Here is a 26,817-nt window from a genome sequence, read left to right on the forward strand (position 1 = left end):
TGCAAAAATTCTTAATATGATGAGTAGCATGAACTAGATAGAATTTTCTGTAGACTACCACTAGAATTGGTGGTAGTGTCTTGGATCCATTCATACCAGGAAGCTTTTATTCACTGTATAATTGTATAAAATTATCTGACTTTAAGCAGACATTAAGCCAAACTCCCCTTGTTTGGCAAGTCCTCTCCTCTCCTGTGCACATGATGAACTGTCATCTGTTTGCTTGTATGGGGTTGGATCCGAGCCAAAGCTTTTATAACATATGCAGCCATTACCCAGATGCTTCTCTCAAACTATGCTTCTGCTTTGCATGCAACTCCCTGTCACTAGAATAGTTCTCTCTACGGTCTGGATGCATCTTTATTCACTTGGAAATCGATATGCCTTAATAGGTAGTGCTGCACTGCTGTTAATCATCAAATACGGTGGTGTTAGGCTACTTCAGATGCTTCTCCAGATTTTAGCTTTAATAGTCTTCTAAGAAAGCACTGTGGCAAGAGAGGTGGAGTGATGAGCAGGCACCACAGAGGGGAGGGGAGGGTCATGACAGTGGTGATGAAGGAGGAGTGGCGAGTGTCTCCTGAACTACATTCAAGATTACTCCATATAGATCAGTAGTGAGTTCATGTACTCTGTTGGTCATTCCCTTCTATCCCTCTCTGGTAATAAAGGACACTGGAAAGTGTCAGTCTACAATCAGTGTGCTTCCTTGAAGGGAAAGCAATTGAGGGTCAAATCTGGTAGCCCACATTCCGGTGTTGAAAGAAGACTTGTTTGTTCCAAACTTCTTAGTACGTTAGGCTGCAGCTTAGTTGCCGTATTTCTGTAAACAAAGAAGTAGAAAACAGTAGGAAGACATAGAAAACTCAGTCTTGTATTTGTCCTGTAGACTTAGTAATATGAGTAATAATTTATACCAGCTAAACAGGGCTGAAAACGTTCCAGAACTTTTAGCAGCACATTTTAGATATTCTAAGAGAAAATTGGGCACCAGATTCCAACTGGTCCCAAAATACTTTTGCATGGTATCGGCAGGACATTTTGGCTTTAAAGACTTAATAACCTTCCTTATAGCGACAGATTAGAATGAGTAAAAACAAGATTCCTTCAGTGACGCAATGACTGAGCAAGGTGCATGCGTTCTTTGGCATGGCAAAGCTCTAGTATCAAGTGAGAGACAGCTTCACAGGAGGGAAATCTATACCTTCATGCATGGCTCTCCAGCTTTTGGCATATATAGAAGGAGAAAGGGCAATAGCAGGCAAAATCCCATTTAGATCCATGTTTCTGTATTAAAATTCCTTCCTTATGTGTTAGACTTATATACCTCCCCATAGTAACTACAAGTAATATAAAAGAACAGAGAACGTTGATGAGAGAATTTGTTGGTTGGATAATTAAGAGCCAGTATAGGATACTGAGCAAAATAGATTAGAGCCTCTTAGGTGTGTACAAAGGCTTACATGTCCATACCAGGTTTTTCCCGTGTTCTTCTCCAGCAGCAACTCCTCTTACTCTGTTGGAGGACACTTTCGAGGTTCCTCAAGCTTCAGGGCAGCTTGTTGGGCACTGTGAGGGGATGCTTCTGGAAAGGGGGAGGTATCGGAACCCCCCACTACATGTGCAGAGCTCATCATGCGGCCCTTTGGATTGGGGCTATACATTGGGAACTGAAAAAGGTATTGGAAATGAAGTCTTGGAAACTACATTTAAAAAAAATATTTTCAGAGAAATTCTAGAGAGAGCAGAAAGTAAAAATAAATCAATAAATCTTGTCTTTAATTTACTGAAGAATGAACAGTGATGAGGATGGCCTTTGACAAATGCATATGACTAGAACAAATCTCTAGAATCAATGCAAGGATAATTCTGAAACCGGGGAAAACCATGGGTGTCATTGTCAAGTTCCTAAATAAACTGTTAAGAGAGGGGTCTCCCATTGTGGTTAATGGTACTGGAGTGCAAGCACTGATTTGGCTCCAGTAACACTGAAGAAAAGATTTCTAAGTTATAATTAATTTTAGACCTCCATTCAATAAATAGTGGGTGTGCGGTCTTGCATAAAACAGATTGTCACCCTTCCAGGAAGTTGTATTTGTTTTAGAATTACTAAAGTTGAGTTGAAGTTGTGATGCAAGAAAATCTAAAAAATATTTTGATTAAGAATTATGGTTCATGTAAGAAATAACCAGATACACAAATCATTGCAACTTACAGTAGAATAGCTTCAAGGAAGTTACGAGTTTTATAATTCAGATGATCAAGAAAAGGACTGTCCAAAAACTGGGCAAAAGAAAACAGATCTTGCTTGTTTAAAAATGCAGAGGGGTACTTACACATTTATCAGACAATTCACATTAATTTGCAGAAAGTTTCTTGAGCAACTAACAAATGCAAAACTTTTAGCTAAAATGGAGAATTGAGATGCTTGTCTTCTGTTTTGGTGACACAAATTCAGTTCATTATAAGTATTTTAAGATGCATTAATCTGGATTTCTGTAAAACCAGCTTAGAGACTGTGCAAGAGACAAGTGTCTGCTGGGCATGTGCAAGCGACCCTATATGCACACTAGGACTTCCTATAACTCTTGCTGCTTCAGCTGTGTCAGAGGTCTGTGGTTTGAAAAATTGTACTGCAAAGGCATTAGTATGTGCTCGGAAGCTTCCCATATAGTCTTGAATCTGGGGCACGGTACTTAAAATGTAAAATTGGGGATGGGGGACCTATAGCCTTCTAGGTGTTCTACAACTCCTATCATTCCTGAACTTGGCCATGCTGGCTGAGACTGGTGAGAGGGAGTCCAACAACATATGGAGGGTCACAGTCTCCCCATACTTGTGTTAAAGTTGTGAATCATTCAAATTCCTGTTTGAAAGATGAAACAGAAAAACCATTTTGCTAAACAGTGTGGTCTTATTTACAAATAACTTGCAAGCATCTTTGCAAGCATCTCTCACTGCTCAACTTAATCTTTGAAAGCAAGCTGTTGTGTAGTTCTGAATTGAGGGACACTGCAGTATTTCAGCTCAGTATCACTGCACAAAATAAGGGGTGGGTGGAATTAAACCTTGCACTCTTCTGATTGTTCCATCTTCTGAAGTATTTCAGCAATCTCCTCCTTCCCCTCCGCACAATGTTCTGGGGGTTCTCCCAGTTCTTTAGAGTGGAACTGGAGGAGGTGGCAGGGAGGTGAGGGGAAAACCCTGTTGCACTACTGAGAGCCCTTGTGCTGACTTCTGCTAGCGTGCCGGCTTAGTTGAATCAGAAAGATAATTTGTTTAATGTGATTATAATTGAAAGACTCTTACATGTAAAGAAACACAAGGCCCCTATTATCCTAAAATGGTTATAAATGTTCTGAGGTTTTGTTTTCTACTTACAGCATTAACAGAAAACAGTAAATTATCTTACTTTTTTTTAAAAAAAACAACAACAACCCCACATAAAATACAGCAAGGCTATAAAATAAAAAAATAAGTTTAAATGATCCGAATAAAGCCAGCAAAAACCAGAACAATATTCTAATGGTCCCAAGGCACTCAAACATATTTCTAAAAATGAAAAGACTGGGGGAAGGGTTTTTACCTGGCATCAAAAAAACTACAGCTTGGGAGCCAGGCAGCTGTCTCTGGGGAGGATATTCCATAACCTCTGGTGTAAAAATTACAGAGCTATATTTGTATGATTTTCTACCTTCATCTTTTAGTTTCTTAAGTATTAAATGTGTTTCCTTTAAAAATCTCTAGAATGCTTAAAGTTACAATATATAATTTGCATATTATGCACAAGCAATAATTACTCTGTATTTAAGTCTTTTTTCTTCTAATGCTATGGAAATGAGTTCATAAAATATTGAATACTTATTGATGACACAAAATTACTTTGTTGCAAAAATGTGTTGCATGACATTGATTGTGATGTATCTTTATGCGTAAAACTAAGGTAAGATATGGGTTCATCAGAACCAATATCTTATTTAAAGCCAATAAGGAAGTGCAAATATTTACCAGTCTCTGAATATATTGATTAAAAGTACATTTATTTTTAACTTTTTAGCTGCTGTGAAGCTAGGGTGTACATAGTGTAAAACTTCTAGACTGTTAACATTTAGCTTAAAATAAATAACTTTGTGATAGACCAATTCTCTCTCCTGTTGTTTAGGTAATCTTGTTATTGAAAACAAACCAACCCAAGGTTATACTCCTAACGTAGTAGTGGGACAAGTTCCTCCAGGAACAAACCACATCAGCAAACCTCCACCGCAAATTAATCTTGCACAGCTTCGGCTCCAGCATATGCAACAGCAGGTGTACGCACAACAAAAACACCAGCAGTTACAACAGATGAGGATGGGGCAGCCTGCAGGGCAGATTCCTCGCCAGGCAGGCCCACAGATGCTGCAGCAACAGGCAAGTTTCAGATGATCTAAATTAAGACACTCATTGTAGACACTAAAGTTCACCTTTGGCACTTTGAGTTCTACCTTATTCCACAAAGTTTAAGGTAGGGTTTACAGTGCTGTCTTGTAAAGCACAAAGATGCATCTTCATTTACTTCACTTGGCAAAGAGGACTGCTTTTATCTCATCTTTTAAAATACATAATGTTTTGTAGCCTCCGAGGTTGATAAGTATGCAGACCATGCAGAGGGGAATGAATTGCGGTGCTTTCCAAGCCCACCAGATGAGAATGGCTCAGAACACTGCTCGTCTCCCAGGGATACCGCGCCACAACGGGCCCCAGTACATGATGCAGCCACACTTACAAAGACAAGTATATGCTGTGTGCACATTTTGTTTCCCATCTTTGATTCTGGACTTTTGATTCAGCTCGGCTTCTATGTATATATATCAGCTGTGAAACCTCTTTTAAAGGGACATCTCCTTCCATGTTGCTTGCTGTTTAAAGAGCCGCATAATAGGAATCTTGTAAAATTTTGGATATTACTAGCCACATGCAGAGTTTTTAAGCTAATGGGGCATCTGATGAAATGCACTTGCAGTCACATTTTACCTTTCACAACTTTATTACCTTTTGGCTGGATGATCAGCATGTTAATGTGGGAATAATTTGTTATGTTCTCCGATTGAGGGGGAGTAGAAAGCTTGCAATAAGGTTTAAAAAAGAGGAGAAAAAAGTTGATGCTTATAATTTCTATGGAACCTTCTGACCTGTAAAAAAGTGAATAAAATGCATAATGTTTTAGAAGGTTTAAAACAATTATCAGCAATGAGAAACTCATGGAGAGAATTGCAGGAAAGCAACAAGCTTTGAAAATTTCCAGTTTTGCATAGGAAAGAGTTTGCTCCTTATCATAACAATATTTTCTCTCTTTTGCTTCCCCCTCTCCTTTGTCTTGGCAGCATTCAAACCCAGGACATGCAGGTCCCTTCCCAGTTGTTTCAGTGCACAATAATACTATCAACCCAACAAGCCCTACAACAGCCACCATGGCCAATGCGAACCGTGGTCCAACAAGCCCATCTGTAGCAGCAATAGAGCTTATTCCATCAGTAACCAACCCAGAAAATTTGCCTTCCTTGCCAGATATTCCTCCTATACAGGTTAGTATGCTATATGAAATCAGATGAAAGCTAATAATACGACATCAGAATTTCTAGATATCAATTGTGTGTTTCGTGTCAACACTTAAAAAACTGTATTGTAAAGGTACATTTGACTTGGGTCATCTTCTCATAAACTGACCAGAATCGTCTTGTTTTCCTAATTAGCTATGAAACTCACTGGACAAATCACTGTGTCTCCTCCTAATCTGCTTCACTCTTTCATTGCATTTTACACCATTTAGTATCAGTATTCTTATTTAGAATCTTTTTTTGCTGGGGGGTGGCATTTATGATTTTTGGAACCTGTGCCTGAATTTATTCTGCACTGAAACTAAAATGCAGGAAAAGTTTTCAGTTCAGCTGTGTGTCTACTAAGGTAGGGATTGCTAACTCATGGGCCACATGGCTCCCTCAAGATGTTTTTGTGTCCTCCCAGTTTGTCATTTAATGAATTAACACCCCCCATATGCTTCTGTGGGTCCTCTGCAGTGATGCCACAAGGTTTTTTCTTCCCAGACCACAAGCACATACACAAGGCTTTCCAAATGTGTCCATTAAAAGTGTGTTTTTAATTTCTAAAACACTTCTACTATCATGCCAAAATGTGTGTTTTATTTGGGGGTTTCACTTAATTGCTTTTGTAACTCCCTCACAACCTCCCTGTGTCCTTAAAAAAAAGGCCACACAATCTTTTTCATTTGGGCCCTGCCCACTTTTACACGAAGTTCTCGTAGTGTTGATTATTGATGGGTCAGTGCTACCCTTGGACCTTGCTTGAAGGAAAAGCCCTACTACAAAATAAATGTATTCTTGTTTAAAACTAGATCAGATATCCTAAATTATTTTTGCCATCCACCCTGATCAGCTTTAAAAAAATAGGATATATTTTCCATTCTTCTAGTGGCAACCCTCTTAGTAATATTGAAAGCATATGGTTTCTCCCTGTCTATGTTTATTGTCCTATATTTGAATAAGATAGTTAAAACATAGAAATCAGGGCAACTTCGTGAGTAAAATATAAGGTGCAATGAATGAGTTCCATAAGCAGAGAGTGGAAGTTGTTCTGAATGTAGACCTCTCTCTGACACAAACAGTTGTCAGTATTGACAACTGAGTTTGAAATAAGCTTGCTTCTTAAAACTCATTGAATTCTAAGATTTTGCTACAATATTCTATGCTAAAGTTTATTAATAATTTGTAGCCATGTCATTTCCTAGACTCCTTGATTATACATGCAGGAATATAGCAAATACAAATATGGCAAAACTGAGTATTCATCTGTTTGTTTCCCCTTATTATGTGAGTAAGTGCTAGTGCTTTAAACTCCTTCAGTGAAAATACAGATGATCCTCAAGCTGTCATTTCTAGCATGTTGCATTTAGACTTGGCAGAATCACTGTGTGGCTGTCCTCCTTTATTTCAGCTGGAAGATGCTGGTTCCAGTAACTTAGATAATTTACTAAGTAGGTATATCGCAGGCAGCCATCTACCCCCTCAGCCTATAAGCAGTATGAATCCTTCCCCTGGGCCCTCAGCCCTGTCTCCAGGCTCATCAGGTAAGCTGGGAAGAGGCAGTGGGCACCTGTACATTTCTGCTTAAATTGAGACCTCCTTAAAGTAACCAGCAATTTTAATAATGACTGCTCCAAATACTTTAAAGAAATTTGATGTTTCCAGTACATTTTCTCAGGTCTCAACATCCCTATTTTTAATTTCATCCAGTTATTTCTAGTAACTTCTGCAGTAATGCTGATGAGCACTTCTTTCTCTCTTCCGGTGTCTGTACCTTTTATGTAGCTGTGATTTAGCCCATTTTTTATGCATGAAATAATTTCCCCTTCATGAAATAGCCTGTAAATGAGAGGGCTATAAAAAGGAGTACAGCATTGTAGCCACCAGCTCACTAGAAAGTGTACCCCAGTCTGTGCAGCAAAAAGATTCCTGCTCAACAAGTCGCAAGTAGAAATAAATTTAAAACAGTATTATTGTGGGTCATGAGCCCAATAGTTTTAAAGTACATACCAGCAACTGTTGCATTGTGACTACAGGCTTTAATCCTGTGAGTGGTAAAATTAAGTTTTCTGTACCACCCATTGTCATTGTTTCCAAGGCAGGTTCCAGAAAACCAAAGCAATAAAATCACAATATCATAATATACAACAATAGTTCATAAAATGAGTGCAATTGTCATGGCTAGTATGGAGCTGAACAGCAATCTCTTTTCATATCTGTTCCATGCTCTGGTGCTTCTGTACTATTTATATAGTCTTGCAGCTGTGTAATATTCTGTGCCAGAGTGCAATTGAAGTCCTGTTCTTGAAATTCATCTGCCACTGTGAAAATTCAGTCTAGCATACCTTGCCTGTTTGTGCCACTGCTGTGGAATGTTGGAAGTAAGTGCAAAACACAGAGAGGAGGAGAAATTGGGTTTATAGACCTTTCTCTACACACCTGGACAAATGGCAGCACTAAAATTGCTCTGAATTATACTTCATACTTCACAGTGTGTAAGGTCTCTTTAAAAATGTATTGCTAGTAAATCAGCATGCAGTCCCGTTTTACTCTGCACTCCAACCTTTTCAGTTGTCTCTGATTATTCCCAGGGTTGTCAGCCTATATTGGTGCAGGTTCTCTTTAAATGTATCATATGCTTGTGGTTAATATGCAGTCATTAATAGTCTTTTATGATAGTTGCATCAGAATAAAGTAATTGGGATTAGAAATAATTTAGGGCTTGACTTAAGACGTAAGGAATCAGAGCAACTATTTCATTTAAGGGGGGAAATTGTGAGATTAATTAACGTGAAATGACATTGAATGTAGAAGTTTTGAATTATTTTATTACCAGTGGTACTGTCTGTGCTGATACACAGGGTATCGCTTGCATAATTTTAGATGTGCAGTTATACAGCTCATGCTGCTGGTGTAAACAATGATTCATCCTTCTTAGGTTTATCCAATTCACACACCCCTGTGAGGCCACCTAGTACCTCCAGCACGGGCAGTAGAGGCAGGTGAGTTGAATGGCTTCAAAACCAGCTACTAAGTTATTGAAGTGTATAGAGAACGAAATGCATATTACAGGATTTTTAAAATTCCCGTTTAAGAGACACATTGAGGCTTTTAAAAATCATCTGCCAAAAAATATGGAAATTGTAAAGCTCCCATTTTGACCACTGTACCACATAAAGAGGAAAGGCATTATATATTCTCTCATGTTTTGATCACTTGCATTTAGGTTCTATGCACACACACTTTCTTTTGGTCTTTCAGCCCCCACTTCTATCCTCTACCACAGGGGAACATAGTAGTTGATGACAGAACACAGGTGGCAGGGAGCCAAAGCACAAAATAAATAGTGCCAAAGGAATCACATTATGTGTGTGTTTTGTGTGTATGTGTCTATATCTCAACATACACAAACACATACCTTGCTTTGCTTTCTGAGCTGTTCACTGAGACCGTTCCTTTCTCAGCATGGAAACCGAGCAAGCTGTTCATGGAGGAAGATTGCTCTTTTTTCCCTGGGCAGCTGGTCAGGGGGACTCAGCCATGTCCCTTCTCCCCTGTTGCTCCTCTGTTTTTACCTAATAAATGGGGGGATCTCAGGAAGGGAAGGTTTAAATCTCCCCACTTCACAGTTTTCACTCCCACCAATGCTGCTTAGCTGATCAGAAGGTCAACTATGGGGAAACAGTGGCCTAGGAGGAGGTAAAACCTGTGGAGAGACTGGTAGATTCGAGGTTTCCAATCACTGCTGTACAGGTTAGGAGAACAGCCACTTGGGGTAAGTTCTAAATCAATGTTTAATAATATATATGCTTGTAAATTATATATAAAAAGGTTGATAATGAACCTCATGCTGCAGAGCCCTGTCTGCGTATGTTGAAGCAAAAGTAAGACCACTAAAGTTATTATTTATGCCTTATATAGCCTGTTGTTCCTGAATGTGAACTAGTCTGTTCATATATGGAATGTAGGGGGCCAATGTGCAGCAAGGGGGCCACTGCCACTGTGGTGATTCTTAACTTCATCGTTGCTCCTAATCTAGAGGGTTGAAACATGAAGGGGAAATGCATGAAACGTTAGCTGAAAATTAGCACAATATGTGAAAGTACAATAAGAGGAATGCAGTATTGCGCTCTTCTGATAGTTCCATCAGTGAAAGCGTTTCAGCTTGCCAGATGGCATTATCCTCCCTTCTCCTCCTGCTGTTCTGGGGGTTCTGCTGACCATCACCACCCACCAGGCAGAGGGGAGGGTGCTGGGGAAGGAGAGGGAAGATGCCTTATTGCAGGCTTCCTCAACCTCAGCCCTCCATATGTTTTGAGACTACAATTCCCATCATCCCTGACCACTGGTCCTGCTAGTTAGGGATCATGGGAGTTGTAGGCCAAAAACATCTGGAGGGTCAAGGTTGAGGAAGCCTGCCTTATTGTGTAAACTGAAGCCCCTGCGTTGGGGTTCTTGTAAGAGCTGTGGTTATTGAACATCTAAAAAAGCAAGCGTTGATGAGGAAAAATCAGCTCTGCATTCTTGAAAGGGAATTTCCACCTTACCAAACTTACAGAAATCTTGAATTTCTCACTTTAAAAACAGTGCATGAAGTCAGTGAAAGGGACTCTACAGTGGTATACTTGGATTTTTGAAAGGTATGCTTTTTATCAGCAAAAAAGATCAGGAAACAAGACCCTAACTCCTCTAGCTAGAATGTTTAAATTTCAGTGAGCAATTTTTCTGAAATTTGAACAGCTTGTATATCTCTCTCAAAAGATTCTCCATACCAGACTCTAATGACAGAGGCAGATTTTATATTTAGGACATACTTATTTTATGTTTGGTAAAGTGCTAAAAATCCATTCCCTCTCTAATTTGGAACCACTTCTACAGCTGTAAAAACCAACTTGGTTATGATGCCTCCTAACCAAGTGCTTTATCCACTTACGGGCACAATTGCTTTCACTAATTATATGGAATTTTTAATTATTTTAATTCTAGCATTTTGAAGTGCAATTTAAAACGTGTGCTTAATCTCTTTGCTTTCCAGCTGTGGTTCATCAGGCCGAACTGTGGAAAAGAACAATATTAGTTTCAAGACTGAACATGTGAAAGTTAAACAGGAGCCAGGCACAGAAGAAGAGGTATGCAGTTACTCGGGACCAGTGAAGCAAGAAAAAACAGAGGATGGCAGGAGGAGCGCTTGCATGGTAAAAATCTATTTGTATGTTGTACAATTTATCATACAAACTATCAGCAAAGAGAACTGAGGGCATTTATATTTTATTGCTTTAGGAGAGTTGTGTTACTTCCCAAGCCCTCCCCCTTAGGACTTGCCCAATTTTCTCTCTCCCTACACTGCAGTAGTGGCCAGTGAGGTGATACAGGTGGGGCTCAGTTGCTCTCCTGGCTTTCCAACACCATGAGGGTCACTGCTTCCCTCCTCCTTCTCAGCTGTTACTGTGCAGTAGGTTACTATTAGATTTTTTATAATACGTTATAGAAAAAGTAGGCATGTAGTCATTCCAATCTCATTTTCCAACTCAGGAGTTATTTGGAGAGTTTCACATGGGACTAGTTTGAAACAGTTTTGCCACGTCAGAGATGACCCTTCAAAATTAGGAATTTCTGGCACAGAGGAAGCAAGCAGTACAGTACCTAGTTTGCGTAGGAATTGTGTAGAGCCAGTATTGCTGGGTTCCCATCCCCTTGCACAATAGGCCTCCTATTTCAAAATATTTTAAGCTTGTTAAAATATTTACCAAATATAGTGCCCTGAAAACTGTGTACTACTTGTCTGAGAATTGTCTGCATGTGCATGTGCATGTTGACATTTCCCTTTTGTTGAAATTCTTTGTTTATAGTCTACCCCAATTTAATCTTTTTTTTTTTAAAAAAAAGTTTTATCAATTTTTGAGAATACAACTGTAAAAAACGTAACTGTGACTTAGTGAAGTACATAGGATGTTTATATCATGTTTTTCATCTTCAACCTTAAGAAGTAAATAGGGAGCGATGGGAGGGTCAGCCCATATCATTTTTTATAAAGCTGAGCTGAATGGGGGAAAGAGCTGTGGAGACATGGAAGTACAGGTTAGAGAGACATGGAGGTCAGATTAGATTGCCTACGTTATAATAAAGAAGGTAGGCAGGGGATGAAAAGGGGGGGGGGGAGCAGAAAAAGGAAGGTGGAAAAGGCAGCAGTCTCCTATCCAAGGCAATTTCTCATAGATTTTAATCTTTTGCCTTTTATTTCAGCTTAGCAGTCCTGAGAGCAGCTTGACTCCACCACTTTCCACAAACTTGCATTTGGAGAGTGAATTGGAAGCACTGGGAAGTATAGAAAACCATGTTAAAACTGAACCAGTGGACTTGAGTGAAAGCTGCAAACAGTCTGGACACAGTCTTGTAAATGGCAAGTCCCCAGTGCGTAGCCTCATGCATCGATCAGCTAGATCTGGAGGAGAAGGCAACAACAAAGATGAAGATCCCAATGAAGACTGGTGTGCTGTGTGCCAAAATGGAGGAGACCTGTTATGTTGCGAAAAGTGCCCAAAAGTTTTCCACCTCACATGTCATGTACCCACTCTCCTCAGCTTCCCAAGGTATGAAAGCATACAGGAACATTGAGTTAGTCACAATGAGATAGCAGCATCAGCTATCTTCTGTCAGCCAACAGCAGAGATGGGAAGCCTTTTTCAGCCCTAGGGCTGTATTCCTTCATGGACAACCATCCAGTAACTGCCTATCGGGATGGCAAATTTGAGGAGGCTGCATTTGCCTCACTAGCAGCCATGTTTGCTATGCACCACATCTTTGTGGCATCTGGACTGGGCCAAGCAGGCATGATTCTGGGTCTAGTAAGGAGGACAAGTATGAAGAGATCTGTTTCTAGGTTTCAACAGGAGGCAGTGGTGGGATCCACCTGGATTGGGCTTGGAACCTGCCGATAAAAGAGCAAGTCACTGTCTTTCCCTACCTATCAGCTCCTACCAGTTGCAGGCGCTTTGTAGGGCAACTGATGGGCTGTGTAATTTCTGGGCATAGAGGAAGGATTGGCAGCGCTTTTGTCCTCTGCACATGGATCAAGGCGAGGTTAAATGTCAGTGTTAGACAAGAATAGGAACCTGTTCACTCTAGAGCCTTTGGGCTCCATGAAACTTTCCCATTGGCTTCAATCCCTGAACATGCCAGGTCTTTCCAGTGCCCCTTTCCTATTTCTTGAAGATTTATTGGTGGTGGAAGAATGTAATTCCTGCCTGGAAAACATGCAAACAGGACAACCATATAGGACCATATAGGACCTGTGCATAATATAATTTATTCTAGTTACAAAAAATTGATTTTCTACCTGTAGATTTTTCAGCACACTATACAAAAAAATGCCTGAATTTCTGAACTATATTTTCCCTATTTTAGTGGAGACTGGATATGTACATTTTGCCGTGATCTTAGCAAACCCGAAGTGGAATATGACTGTGACAATTTGCAACATAGTAAGAAGGGGAAAACTGCACAAGGTTTGAGTCCTGTGGACCAAAGGGTAGGTTACGGATAATACATTTATCTTGTTTTGGAACTGTTCTTAACTAAATGCTCTTGGCTTTTCTTTTGCTGTGGTCTCTTGACTTAGTTTAAACTTTCATTTACATGGGTAACTTTACTATATATCTATATTTTAATTAGTAAGTGGGTGCATGTTGCTATAGCAGGGCTAGAAATGAAATTATTATTGGAGATAGTCCAGTTTTTAAGTGGCAGTTGGTTTTAATATTTATGGCTATATTGGGGGGTCTACTCTAATTGTTTGCGCTTTCGCATCATAAACAAGAGATCAGAAATCATCTAGACTACTAGACTCCAAATATTCCAGATGACTAGAATAGATTGAAAATGTGACATTTTCACTTGGAGAAAAGGGTTTTTCCTAGAATTGACTTTTGTTTCCATGCTGATTGATTGATTGATTGATTGATTGATTGATTGAACATACTGGCTTCCTTCAGGGCAAAGCTTTCCTATGATGGCTTACAAAAGATCATTACTTTCACGTGCATAGGATAATTTAACTTCAGTGCTCTTCCAAATGATTTGTAGTACAATCCTCTTGCAATGCTTCTAGTCTTTGCCCCTCATGATCTTCCTTTTTTACCCTTTCACCTGTGATCCAAAGAGCTGTCCTTTTCGACCAGTATAGTTCCCACCTTGGCTTCAGCTCCCTCCTTAGATGGCCCCCTTGTCCCAGTCTGTGAAACATGTGCTCTAATGATGAAAAGATTTGGGAATTTTGAACACTTCCTTTTAGGTATGATTAGACTGTCTTTACTTTCTGTTTTCCAAAGCTGTTCACATCTCTATGATAGGCAATAATTCAGCATGTAATGGAACCATAGAATTGTAGAGTTGGAAGGGACCCCAATGGAGCTAGAAGCACAATGAAGCTGTTGCTTCTGTCTCTCTCTGTAGGTTTCAGTAATGGCAGTTGGTGGCTGCAGAGAGAGATGCTCACAGCTGGTGCTGTATCCTCTGGCTTTGGCAATTTGTAGCAGCTAGAATGCTCATGGTTTGATTTTCATTGATGCTATATTTCATTGATAGCTCTTTTAATGCTTTTTGTACCTTTTGGGGAGGTGTAGAAAGCAGGTATAGAAATGGTAAAATAAGTAAAATAACCACTCTATAAACGGTAAATAGTCTTGCCACCTGTGACAATGGCTTTTTTTCTAAAGGTTTTTGACATCAATGGTCTTGAACAACTGGTTTAGTTTTTTCCATAGAATTAACTGAAATGGGATTAGCAAAGTACATTCTGAGAAGAGGATGCAACAGAAGGTTGTGACACCTTCTCACAAGTGAAGGTGCAGTCTGTGAACCAGTTTCCCATAAAAAAACAAAACCCCGGAGGCAAAACTATCAAGGGGACTATCTCTTAAGAAAGGCTTAAATAGTTGGTTTTTTTAAACTTAAAGTTGGTTGGATGCATGATGAAGGTTTCTAAAATTATGACTAGAGGGAAAGGAAAAAATAGAGAAATGATTCACTCAAACTCAGAACTTGATGTCATTGAATGTCATTGATAAATTTAATGCATTTAATAACATAAAACAATGCGTGGTAGGTTCAGGATGGGCAGAATACTTCAGACAGTGCCTTAGATGTTGCACTGGGTGTTGTGAATAGCATACACAACTTTTAGAAAGAATTACATTTTTTGGATGATAGATCTGTCAGTGGCTCTTAGCTAGGAAGGATGCTTCTACGTTCAGAGGCAGTAAATAACCTGAGCACTAGCTTTGTGGAGGCGAAAAGGGTGGGTTGCCTACATGGTGCTTCCCTGAAGTATCAGGCTAGTCAGGAGCTCAAGAGCTTGTTCTAATGTAGTGGGCTCTTTTTGTTGCTTAGAATATACCGTAATTTTTGCCCTATAGGACTCACTTTTCCCACTCCAAAAATGAAGGGGAAATCTGTGTGCGTCCTATGGGGCGAATGCAGGCTTTCGTTGAAGCTTGGAGAGCGAGAGGGGTCGGTGTGACCAACCCCTCTCGCTCTCCTGGCTTCAGGAAGCTATCAGCAAGCCTGGGGAGCCCGCGGGAGTTCCCTCAGGACTCCCTAGGCTGCAGATAGCAGCCTGCTTCCCGGAGCACGGGGCGCGCTGAAGCAGAGCGCCCCGCGCTTCAGGCAGATATCCGCAAGCCTGGGCAGCCCGCGGGAGTTCCTGCAGGGCTCGCTAGGTTGCGGATAGCAGCCTGTTGCCCGGGTCGCGGGTCGCGCTGAAGCCGCGGCTGGGGGGTTTTCTTTATTCCCCCCCCAAGAACTAGGTGCGTCCTATGGGCCAGTGCATCCTATAGGGCGAAAAATACGGTATTCTTCATGCTTTATCAAACTGCTGTCAAAACTTCCTGCAGCTCCAAAGGTTTTGGCATGTAGTACTGCTGGTTCGGGAAATAAATCCAAAAACCCCTTTGGCACATGGAATTAGTAGCCTGGTTCTGTGAATCTTAACCACAGGCTACACTTGTTCCAGGTAGTCTTGTTGAAGTTAGTGAGGCTACTGCAGAGTAGGAGTTTTATTTGTTTCAGTTGTTGGGCTTAGAGAATCCTTTATATAGACTATTCCCCTGTAACTTATACATTAACTGAAATGCTGCCTTTTGGAATTACTTCTTTTGGTAGATCTCTTGTAAACAGTTCAATAGGTTTTATTGCAATCAAGTAATATATAAATTTTGTTACATAAGCAAATGAATGAATAAATGAATATTTACTGTTTTTTTCTCTCTGCAAGAAATGTGAGCGCCTCCTGCTTTACTTGTATTGCCACGAGCTGAGCATTGAATTCCAAGAGCCAGTCCCAGCCTCGGTGAGTGACTTAATGCATTTTACCATGGAAATGATAGAATGTAAAATATCCAGCAATTGACAGACAAAATTGTCGTAATGAAACTTGGACTAAAATCAGTGTGATTATTATTTTGTTGGCCAGTCTTTTGAGTAGTTTTATCTGTTCACAAAGTCGTTTGGATGAAGATGGTTGAACCAGAGAGCTCATGATGGCCACTAACCAGAGAGCTCATGATGGCCACTAATTTCTTTTTTTATCACAAGTTTTCTCAGAAGAAAGAGAGAATGAATATCTCTCTCTCTCTCTCTCTCTCTCTCTCTCTCTCTCTCTCTCTCTCTCTCGGAATATTTCACTGTTGCATAAATGAAATACCACCACATTGGATATACACTTTACTTTGACTTTTGTGACTCCCTCCATCTTTTCTCAACAGATACCAAATTACTATAAAATAATAAAGAAACCAATGGATTTATCTACAGTGAAGAAGAAACTGCAGAAGAAACATTCCCAGCACTACCAGACACCTGAAGATTTTGTGGCAGATGTTCGGCTGATCTTCAAGAACTGTGAAAGGTTTAATGAAGTATGTTAACTTCCAACCTGCAGAATCATTCTGGTTAATATGCGAAGCTCATTCCACGTTGCACCTTTTCCACGTAGACTTTAGTTACAACTGCTGTAGGAGTTCTAGACTTGTGGTTCATTTATGTAGGGCTCCCACTCTATAGGTTGTATGTTTACATGGTTGGACACAGAACTGAGTGTTGAGCTCTTCCCCAATTGTGCATAGAACATTTACTGTGAATGGGTTCAAAGCATATAAATGCCTATTCATGTGATCTGTCAACCTACCTTATAGTAGACAGATTACAGAGTGGTGCTTACTTGCATATTAATGTATGCACAAAGGCCTTTTTTCACAGTTTTAAGTTTCGGATAGCCCACTCACGTACAATCTACTCTGTGATCTGTAGACAATTCCTTGGCTTCTCATATTTTCAGATTTCATGTTAGTGAAAATGGTATTTGGATGGCTCGAATCATGTCTGGAAGAGACTAATATCTGTGCATTGTCTAAATATATTGCAAGTTTTGATTGAAGATTGCTTTTGTTTTCTGTAGAGCAAACCTTCCTATGCTGGCACATTATTGCCTGAACTGAGCAGACCCAAATGATAAAACTATCCCAGACAAGTTCCTTGTGGGAATCACTTAACAGGATAACTGCAAAGCTTTAAAAGCAGTGGAAAACAAAACAAGCCATTACAACTAGAAGTAATCTTACTTATAAATTAAATCAATTATATCCACTTATATATTATATCCACATAAATTATTTGTTTCATTAAAACATAAACACTTGTAAGTGAACTGTAAACAGTTTGGGGAAGTGGTGGTACAGAGTAAATAAACCTTAAGTAAAAGTGTGAAAGGTTTAGACATTCATGGTTAGCCATTGATCAGCCAACATAGCTGGATGGAGCTTCCATGTTTAGGAGCAGTATTTTTGAATACTAAAGTCTGAGGATATGCAGCCGAGGAGTGCTATTGCCTCCATGCCTTATTTACTTGCACCTTAAAACATCTGACTAGCTATTCTTAGGACCAGATACGGACTAGATGGATCATTTGTCTGATCCTGCAGTGCTATTCTAAACCTCTCTCAGATATTTTTACACACAAAACCAAATTAGCTTGGGAAGACCCTTCATCTTACAAGGTAATCTGCTGGGCTTCATTATTTGTTGAGCTTCCAGCTAATAACATGACTTGAGTGCCCATTTTACTGTTGCATGTCAGTTCAAAAAATCCATTAATATAATATAAATAATACAAAACGTCTATGATTGTGCATGTCTGGTATGTGGCATATCATAGATGGTACTTTCTAAAGTACTCTCAGACTGAAGCCTAAAGTTGTTATACACGCATCCTACAAAAATGTGACTTATAAACTACATAATGGGGCAATTCATAAAATAATATAAAAATAATAAAACAATGGATAGGGAAATACTTAATATGGACATGGGAGGTCATTTTGGCATAGAAATCCATTTAAAGATGCCTACCTGCTCGTGCAATAGAAATTCACTTGTGCAAGAAGACTTCTGTTTTCTCTTACGCCCAACCTTCCAGAGCAGGAAAGCAGAGGCTGTAAGTGGTGAGGAAAGGAAGGAGAAGCCCAGTTGTGTGAGCAGATATCTCTACTCATGCTAAATTGGATGTCACCCATAGTTTCCGCACTTTAAACTAATCCTTAAAAAACTAAATTTAGAAACTTCTGCGATGTGTGACCATACACTGTTTGTGGACATGCAGGGAATGAGACAGATCTTGATGGTGTTCTACAGTTTATAATTTTCCTTGTTTCATGGTGCATTCAAGTAGCCTGTGCTTTCTATTTCAAGACATAAGAACAATAAAAGTGTAAAGCCAAAAAGGGTATGAGTCACTACACATGGTAGACTTCTTGAAACCAGTTGGGATTTGACCTTTTTAACTGAGCTAAACAAGTGAGGTGGAAGAGCTATGTGTCTCAGAGCATACAGATGTTAAGGAATAGTTGAATCATTTGCTATGCAAGGAAAATGCTTCAGCTCTTAAGGGTGAATAGTTACAGCTACAGTAGGAAACTACAGCAATGAAGGATGTCTGCCTCTTTTATTGTGGCAGTATGATCTCAAATGTTCAGGACTACTTTCTATGTGTGGTTACATTTTGTTTATCAAAGTGGACAAAGACCCAATAGAAAAATATTACATCACTTAGGCCATTCTTTAGGAGAAATTATCAGGCACTTGGATGAAAGAAATGACTGCCGAACTTCCACTTCACAGCTCTCACATCAGTTTGCTGAATAAATTTTCTGTGAGTCAAACAATACTGGTCTTCTGTGCTTGGTATCAGTTTCTGCAGTAACATAACTTACTTAGGATTCGTGTGCTGCAAATGCAGTAACACCTCATGAAGAGAGTCACCTCCACATCTCTGAATTTTAAAAATAAATTGGTATGGTTGACTTTAGTCATCCAATCCTGTGCGGTCTCATGACTTTAGAAGGGATTATAATTTCCTTTTTTTTGACTCTGGTATCCTTTTTAGATGATGAAAGTTGTTCAAGTTTATGCAGAAACACAAGAAATTAATTTTAAGGTAAGCGTTTCAGACCATGCTCACTTGCTGAAGGGATGTGCATTACCAAGGGTGATGTGTTACTATCTTTTTACTTTTCAGGGTGATTCAGAAGTAGCACAGGCAGGGAAGGCAGTTGCGTTATACTTTGAAGATAAACTTACAGAGATCTACCCAGACAGGACCTTCCAGCCTTTACCTGAATTTGAGCAAGAAGAGGACGATGCTGAAATAACAGATGACTCCGATGAAGATTTTATACAGCCACGTAGAAAACGTCTAAAATCGGATGAGAGACCGGTGCATATAAAGTAACCTGATTAAAACGGACCTAAACTATTGTAAAAAGAGAAACATATTTAAGTGTTCCTGGAATATTATCTTGCCTTCAGTGGCCATCTTATTGAAGCTGATAGTGTTCAGACAGTATTAGAATACAAAAAGCATTTGTACAGAAACATACTTGTCAAAAAGGGGGGGAAAGCTTTCAACTTCTGTTCCGGTTTTTTTGTTTTTAGTGTTTGAATTTTCATTTTTCACTTGAGAATACTCCCTCATTTCTCAGATATGTGTGTGGGATGAATGTTGATAAAGAAATGAGTTTTATATCACAACATTTGTATGAACAGTGAACTCTTGTCACTACTTAGTAACCATTTTTGAAAGACTGGACCAAGGCAGTCATGTTTGCTTCCATGCTAGGCAGCAGTATAAACTGCAAGAAAACTTCCTCAAGATCCTCTTCATGCAACCCTAGGTGTGAATTGGATTGTTTTTATTCATCGTCTCATCTAAGTGGTATTGCGAGTATCATATTCTGCGTTGGGTCAAATAGCTGGGTTCTGCTTTCTTTTACTGACTGTGTATAGAAGTATCGTGACTTGATCATTAAAACATTTTGAATTGGAGAATGCAGGAGTGCAAGTTCTTCATATGTGCTTCATTAAGTATGGTTGCAGTTAATGCTTTTCGTGGTCTTGAGTGGAAGTCCTATGCACAGAATACTTAAGTGAGTATCCTCTTGGAGTTTATTAATCCTATTTTTCTTCCCTTGAAAGGCAGGATGTTGGCTGCAATACTGGTTATATAGATCCTAATAATATCAGAATTAGACCATGAAGTTAATAGTTGGTGATTGTCCAGTCTTCCCTAATATCAGTTTCTGATAGACCACTATCAGCAAACAGTAACTTTGTCAACTACCAAATGTGTAAAATTTTCTGTATTCACTCTGTCTTATTTGTAAATAGTGGTATTGTAAATCCTTTCAGACAGCAACATTTGCTAGTCTGTTTTTAAGCTAATATGTATTCTTACTAATGTTCCTAATCAAGAACAGATTTGTAATATGTTGTTTATTTCTAAAACTGAGTTCATAGTTTGACGTTCTTTTATTATTCCGTTAGAGCTACTCAGAGTTTTCTTCAGAAGCAGCTTAAATGACATGTGGAAGAAAAGAGGCTATTGAGACAGAGTTAGTTGTCCACCCTTAAAACAGAAAATTTGCATGGACCAGTGTATCAGACAAGTGATTTCTGGGTAGGTGATGAAAATGGGCCAGCCCCAATTGTGGTAATCTGCATGTAAGCAAGCTCTTCAGTTCTGCCTCAGTGGAAACACCGAGAGCAGAAATATTGCTGTGTTATTGTAATCTGATATCGAACAGGTAAAATTCCCTATCTGGTCTGTATTGAACAGCACCAGAGGATCCAATTTCAAGCCCTTGTACAGAGCCATACTTAGGTGACCCTGCGCCCCTGGCAGAACCGTCCAGATTGCGCTCCCTAGTCACGAACAAATTAGCTCTTATTTCTGCCTCTCCTCCAGCCCCAACCCTGCACCCATTCTTTTTTTGGTAATAAATTCTTATTGAAGGAGGACACCAAGATGGGGAAGGCCGACCTAGATGACGGTATATAGCCATCTCCCTACTTACGCACAGGTTATGTTCCGGGCCCCTGCCTGCATAAGTGAAATCGCATAAAGTGGGGAGCACCTCACTTTAATAGGGAGTAGGGCATGGGAGCCAACTCCTTGGGGCCAAGGTTACTTGACCCCCTCTTAAAATATTTGAGGAGGTCCCCCCCCAAGTTAATGAGCATTGTCATTAAGTTAGTGTGCGTGTGCTCCGTCTTGTCGATTTTACAGGGCGATGCTTACCTGCCCCCCCCCATATATTTTATTCAAGTTGGCACCCTTGAGGGAGGGTGTGCAAAAGGAGAGAGAGAGAAGTGACTCTGGAGTAGACAGGCCTTGAGGTTGGCGGCTCTCCCCCGCGCCCAGAGAGGCAGGGGCGTAGGCATTGAGGTGGGCCAGGCAGTGTCAGAGGCTGAGGCTGGTGGACCTTCCCAGCCATGACCCTGAGTGAGGTCCGGGAGAGGCAGAGCCAGCGCCTCATGGCCAAATGGAATGGGGCGCTTGGGGCATGTGCAGGCTCCCCCGCCAGATTGCCCAGCTGCCAGGAGGGGCAAGGGGGCAGCCGAGAGCAGCCGCTGCCCAGCGCACCCTCTTCCCTGCCCCGCCTGGGCTTCGGGCAGGGAGCGCTAGCTGGACAAGGTGTCTGGCAGAGGGTCTCAGCAGCCAATTTCCCCCCCCCCCCATCGCTTGTGCCCCTGGCGGGGGCCCACCTCACCATCCCCTAGCTATGGCCCTGCCCCTGTACAGCATACTTTTATGACAGTTTCAAAAATGCAGACCATACAATGGTGACCAAAATGTAAATTGCTGTAACACTGAGTAAATTCATCATGGGAAATGGTTCATAGCATATAAAGGAATTGATGAATAGATTCTATTGCACAATGTGTTGTCTCATTGATGCAGAGAATTTTAATAAAAATGTGTGTTTTCATTTTCTGTGTGCAGACAGGATGTAACTGGATCTGTAACTGGGGAAAGTAGTTAAAAGATACTTTATGGCTTTGATTCACTTTTTTGGATCATCATTAACATTGCATTTAAAGTAGGAGCATCCAACAGAATTTTTGGATTCACAAGGTGTTTTCCAAAGGTTTTTGCCTAACTAATTCTAAATTGTCTGTATCTGAATATAATTATCATTGCCCTCTGTAATAACTTGGTCAAACATTCCTTTTCCTGTTGGAAGGTCAGCTGTAACAGTACAAGCAAGTCCTAGGATGATGTCTTTTCCATGCATCGAGAGTAACATTGTAACTGGGCTGTCATGTTTTTCAGTACATTGGGTCACCTACCACAGACACACACAGCACAAAAAATTAAAAGAAAATCTGGGAACAGAATCATGGAGCAAGGAAGTTCTTATGTGGAAAAAAACAGCACAGATGGGCTTGAATGTTACCATCTATGCTCAGTTGAAGTGATAATATGTAAAAAGTGAGAGCTTGTTCCATCTGTTAATGTGTTGACTTTCTCACAAGCTCCCACAAGTTTAGTAGATGCGCTTTTAACTGACATTTTGGTAAAACCGCTGCATGTCAGTAAGGCAGTATAGAGCAAAGTGCTTAATAACATACACTGTATTTTCTAGCGCCACAATTTGCAATGGAATATGCACCATGAATCTTAAAATTTATGTATTTTGTAGTTTCCATGGCATCTATATTTTTCCTGTACTTTGAAGAACATTTTGACAACCTGGCTTTCCATATTACCTGAAAGCTGCAATTTTGTCAGCATACTTTCTTTTCAGATCTCTTAGGCTAATCACCCAAATTTCCATGTTACGTGTAAAAGTAGAAGACCCGTTCTTTTGAGGAATGTAACTAAACTATATACAGGAACCTGCTTTGCTGGTGCTGGTGGCATTTGGTAATCGTTTGACTTTTTTGCAGTCTTGCAACTTTGCAAAGTTCAGTGCAGATAGAGAATGGTAGTGTTCTGCAGTTGTAAGGATTTATTATATACAAAAGAATGAATAAATAGCTTTTTTCATACACGTTGGTTTTTGGGTTGCTCTTTCCCTTTGATTATCTGCTTGGAATGTAGTAGATCAGAAAGTTCTACACAAATTTTACAAATCACCAGGATGTATTCCTGAAGGATGTAGGAAGTAGACAAATACGTTTCGTGCCCCATTTTTAGATTGTGTACTTTTCTTAGTGTTCGCAAGATTTGTTCAGCCAGAGTAAATTTCCTGCCACCTTGTATGTTTAATGTGCATTCAAGATCAACCTGCATTTGGCAGCCCATGGATGTTTGTGCAATAACTGAGCTATACTGGGATTGAGAGCACACTTTTGTATCTGGTTTGAAATGAATAGTGGAGCTTCCCTTGCATGCGATATGGATTTACCTGTGCTGCATAATTACAATATAACTTAACTGTGTTATGGTTCCAAATGGTCCCAAGATACTCTTGTCACTTAATTTGACTCTTGCGCTCTGATTTTAAATGTTCCTGTAAAATAATAATAATAATTCAAATCTCTCCTGTTGGTTGTATATGTTCTGAAAGTTTAAGTTAATCCAAAGAAGAAAAAAGGCAGTTTGCTTTGAAACAGGAAGGACGACAAGTATGCAGCGTGCTGACTGTGGACTTCTCAATTACCTCAGCAGGTCCCCTGCCATGTAATTACTAGTAATTAGTGTTAGTTTAACCAGCTAAGTATGTTCAGGTCTTACTTAACTGTGCCCTGGAATTAAGTGTCCTACCATATACTATTAAGGCTGAATTACTATCCAAAAAAGGGTGTTTCCCCGCGCTAGCTTTTAAAAGTAGAAATGCTGTTAAATGTAGATAGCCTTTTTTTCATGTGAAAAGATTCCCATTAATACTACTTGATGTGGCATTGACTGTCGGCATACTGAGCACTGGATAGATAAGTGGAATGTTTTATAAACATTTCTGCAAGCCACTGCAACCAACCAATATTTTTTAACAAATCACCCCAATTTGCCGTTCTGTTGTATAACTTAGTTTCCTTCGCCAGTCCTATTGAAGTGTAGGTAACGGCAACAGTATGTTGAAGTTGAGTATGTAATGTACTGGTTGTAGGCTTCTTCTTTTTTTCCGTTTTTTCCTCCTTTTCCTAGGAAAAAGCAATAAGACTGCTTTGTCTGTTGCCTCTTTAGCATGGCAGGAATCCTTTTCCTTTGGGTAGTGGTTTTATAGGAGAATTTGTATGTGTATCACCCAAGTCTAGCTTTTAAAAAAATAATAAAGTGTGCAGTTAATAGTGTGGCATTTTATTTTAAAAATTGGGGAAAAGTTAACATATTTTTTTAAAAAGTAGGTGTTTGAGTAAATAACGGAGGTACTTTTTTAAAAACTTTATATGCCACAATTTAAATAGACATATTTCAGACTAATGCATAAGACTTGTGATGTCAGATATGGTCATCACTTTTCCTTTCCAAAGTTGCAGGTGCAGTAACTCCATCCATTGTAGCTTTTGTGGTTTTTGCAAATTTGTCCCTCTCTCTTCTTTTAAAACGTGTCTGAATCAAAATAGCTTTGATAAATCACTGTTTTGGTTCTTAACTTAGTAACTGATTTACAATTTAAAAATGCAGTTTGCCCCTTTCTATTTGAGTACCTTTAAAGCTGAGGAGCTGCTGCTTTCTTTTGACATGATTTGTGACTTTGTACAAAGAAATGCAAACATAGACCTCTCATTCCCCTTAGTGTGAACATAAATTTCAAAATGGAAGGTGATGCATGTTTGTAAAAGGCCTGCAGATGTGGGCATTTCTTCAGTTCAAAATACCATTAAAGATGTATATAACAGGTCTATAAAGATTTGTGCAATTGAAAGCCTGTTTTAATTTTATATGTAAACCTACAAATCAAAGGGTTCCATTCTCAATATTATTTCTGGTAATTAAAACCGGTACTTTTTGCACATAGTTAACTTTACTGATTCTTCAAAAAAGTGCTGTTTCTGTGGTAATGTATTCTCTGAATAATATTTAATTTTTTTAAAACAAGTTAACGTTTCTAATTGTTCAGTTCTTGTGTTTTTTGGCTGGTGTGTAATAAAGGCATTTTTTCCCTTTACATGATTATTTAATACATTTAGCAGCCTGTAAATATTTCTTGTTAAATGCTCTGGAATGTGGTGTAGCAGTTGTATTTAGAACAGTTTTAAAAAGAATTGTTTTGAAAACCACTTTGTTTTGGTTATTTCTATTAAATTAGAAAAGGAAGAATCTTTCAAATGGAGTATTCTTTTGTAAACTGAAAAGCCTTCCTGAAAATATGGACTATTGTTTTAGAGGGTCAGTTGCAATTATTGGTATGGAACGGTAAACAAAAATGGGAGTATCTGCAACATTCCTTCAGAAATAATGTTTCCAGTTAAACTATATTCAGAAGACATCTGAGCCTTTTCAGTATCTCAGTATTGATGGATGTAAAATGAAGTATCTTGAAAGTGCTGTATAAGAGTAAAATCTTTAAAGTAGACAATTCCCCTTTGTGCCTTGATTGCAAATGGGACTGAAGAGAGCTCTTCTATTATGAACACATGTTGTGTTCCACTGCACAAGTGCCCTCCGCCTACACTTCACTCACTGTTTTGCAACTGAGTATAAATATGTGGGCCTTGTGTTACAACACAGACTAAAAGCGTGTCATGCACAGTTCAGATTATGTACAGTCATTGGCAAAGTCTTGAGAGTATAAGAATGGAAAGCAGTTAGAGAAACTAATCAATGTTGTCTCATAATGAAATGCCAAGAACTTGATATGAAAGGTAGTCTGGTTTCTACCCATAATGCCTCACGGCGTCAATAGTTCTCTATTTCCTGCTGAGGAGGAGGGGATCTTCAGATGGTTTGTCTCTCTCACTCCAGAAGGCACAATCATGCAATTTGGTGACATCCTAAATTGAAGTTCACCCTTAATTTCTTCCTGCCTAGTTTCCAGAGCAGATCTTGGGTGTCCTCTCATTCAGAGCCACCTTGGGCCCCTTCCTCTACCCTCTGGGGCAATGTGGGGAGAGATGAATATCACTGTTGCTTTTGCTTCTGTTGTGAAGGTAGAATGAGCAGTCAGCTACCGCCTTAGCAATGCCCGATTTACAGGAATTGAAGTCAGCGCTCTATTTTTGCCACTTGTGAAAGAGTGAGCAGTCCCATTCTGCCAATTGAGTCTTCCATGGAGGCAAGGGGAGCCCAGGCTGCCTGGTGCAGACAGACCTGTTGAAAGTGGTGGATGAGCTGCTGAGGGTCAGTAAGGCCCATCAGGTTCCAGACCACCCAGAGGGATCTGCCGGGAATCCAGGATGCGGGAAGTAAAGTGCACCCACAGCAGTATGACTTCCTTCCCAGAGCTTAGTAATTATGAAGGGTCCTCTCATCCCTGATATGAGCCACCTTTCTGCAAGGCCAGTACTTCAACATGGTTGAGAAACTCAGCTCTGTCTGGTTGCTAAGAGGGGCTTAGCTCCCTGGATTGATCTAGCAAGGGAGAAGTCCTTGGAAGTTAACTCTGTCACATCATCCTCCCTACACCCCGAAACAGATGAGATGTGAGGAACTAAAAGAGTCCGAGGGCTACTACTGAGGAGAAGTTACATGCCCTCTTCAGCAACTGATAAGGGCAGTGAGCTCTTAGGGTAGAGACAAATGAGTTTTAAAACTAATTTTTTAAAAAACTTTAGCTCTTTGGAACTAATTGGAATTAGAATTATCTGATGAATCCATGAGGAGTTAGAACGGTTTCCTTCTAGATGGTAGCCATATAGCCATACTGTATGAGCTTGTCCTTTCTCAAGTCTCATGAGCCTTAGCCATAACCATCAAAACATTATGATTGCCTCTGTTATTTAAATCGAGGTTTCATTCAGTTCA

General features: G+C 39.8%; 2 protein-coding genes across 8 annotated transcripts in view; both read left to right on the top strand.

The window, feature by feature from the left end:
* The window catches only part of TRIM33 (tripartite motif containing 33), a 57,098-nt gene extending 34,138 nt beyond the window's left edge, over positions 1-22,960 (top strand). Inside the window, exons 9-21 of one of the 7 annotated variants that reach the window (XM_083745993.1) lie at positions 1,500-1,679; positions 4,163-4,410; positions 4,615-4,782; positions 5,364-5,564; positions 6,991-7,123; positions 8,518-8,581; positions 10,615-10,774; positions 11,823-12,169; positions 12,984-13,107; positions 15,850-15,924; positions 16,340-16,492; positions 19,015-19,065; positions 19,147-22,960. In XM_083745993.1, the coding sequence (XP_083602119.1) occupies positions 1,500-1,679; positions 4,163-4,410; positions 4,615-4,782; positions 5,364-5,564; positions 6,991-7,123; positions 8,518-8,581; positions 10,615-10,774; positions 11,823-12,169; positions 12,984-13,107; positions 15,850-15,924; positions 16,340-16,492; positions 19,015-19,065; positions 19,147-19,359 (2,117 nt within the window). In that variant the 3' untranslated portion in view covers positions 19,360-22,960. The remainder of the gene's footprint in view (positions 1-1,499; positions 1,680-4,162; positions 4,411-4,614; positions 4,783-5,363; positions 5,565-6,990; positions 7,124-8,517; positions 8,582-10,614; positions 10,775-11,822; positions 12,170-12,983; positions 13,108-15,849; positions 15,925-16,339; positions 16,493-19,014; positions 19,066-19,146) is intronic. The other 6 variants (XM_083745994.1, XM_083745995.1, XM_083745996.1 and 3 more) reach the window with 6 other exon arrangements.
* Positions 1-26,817, top strand: part of BCAS2 (BCAS2 pre-mRNA processing factor) — a 178,469-nt gene that overhangs the window by 50,623 nt on the left and 101,029 nt on the right. The gene's annotated exons all lie outside the window — the stretch shown is intronic.

Source organism: Podarcis gaigeae, assembly GCF_964106915.1.
Source record: "Podarcis gaigeae genome assembly, chromosome: 6".
Classification (NCBI taxonomy): Eukaryota; Metazoa; Chordata; class Lepidosauria; order Squamata; family Lacertidae; genus Podarcis; species Podarcis gaigeae.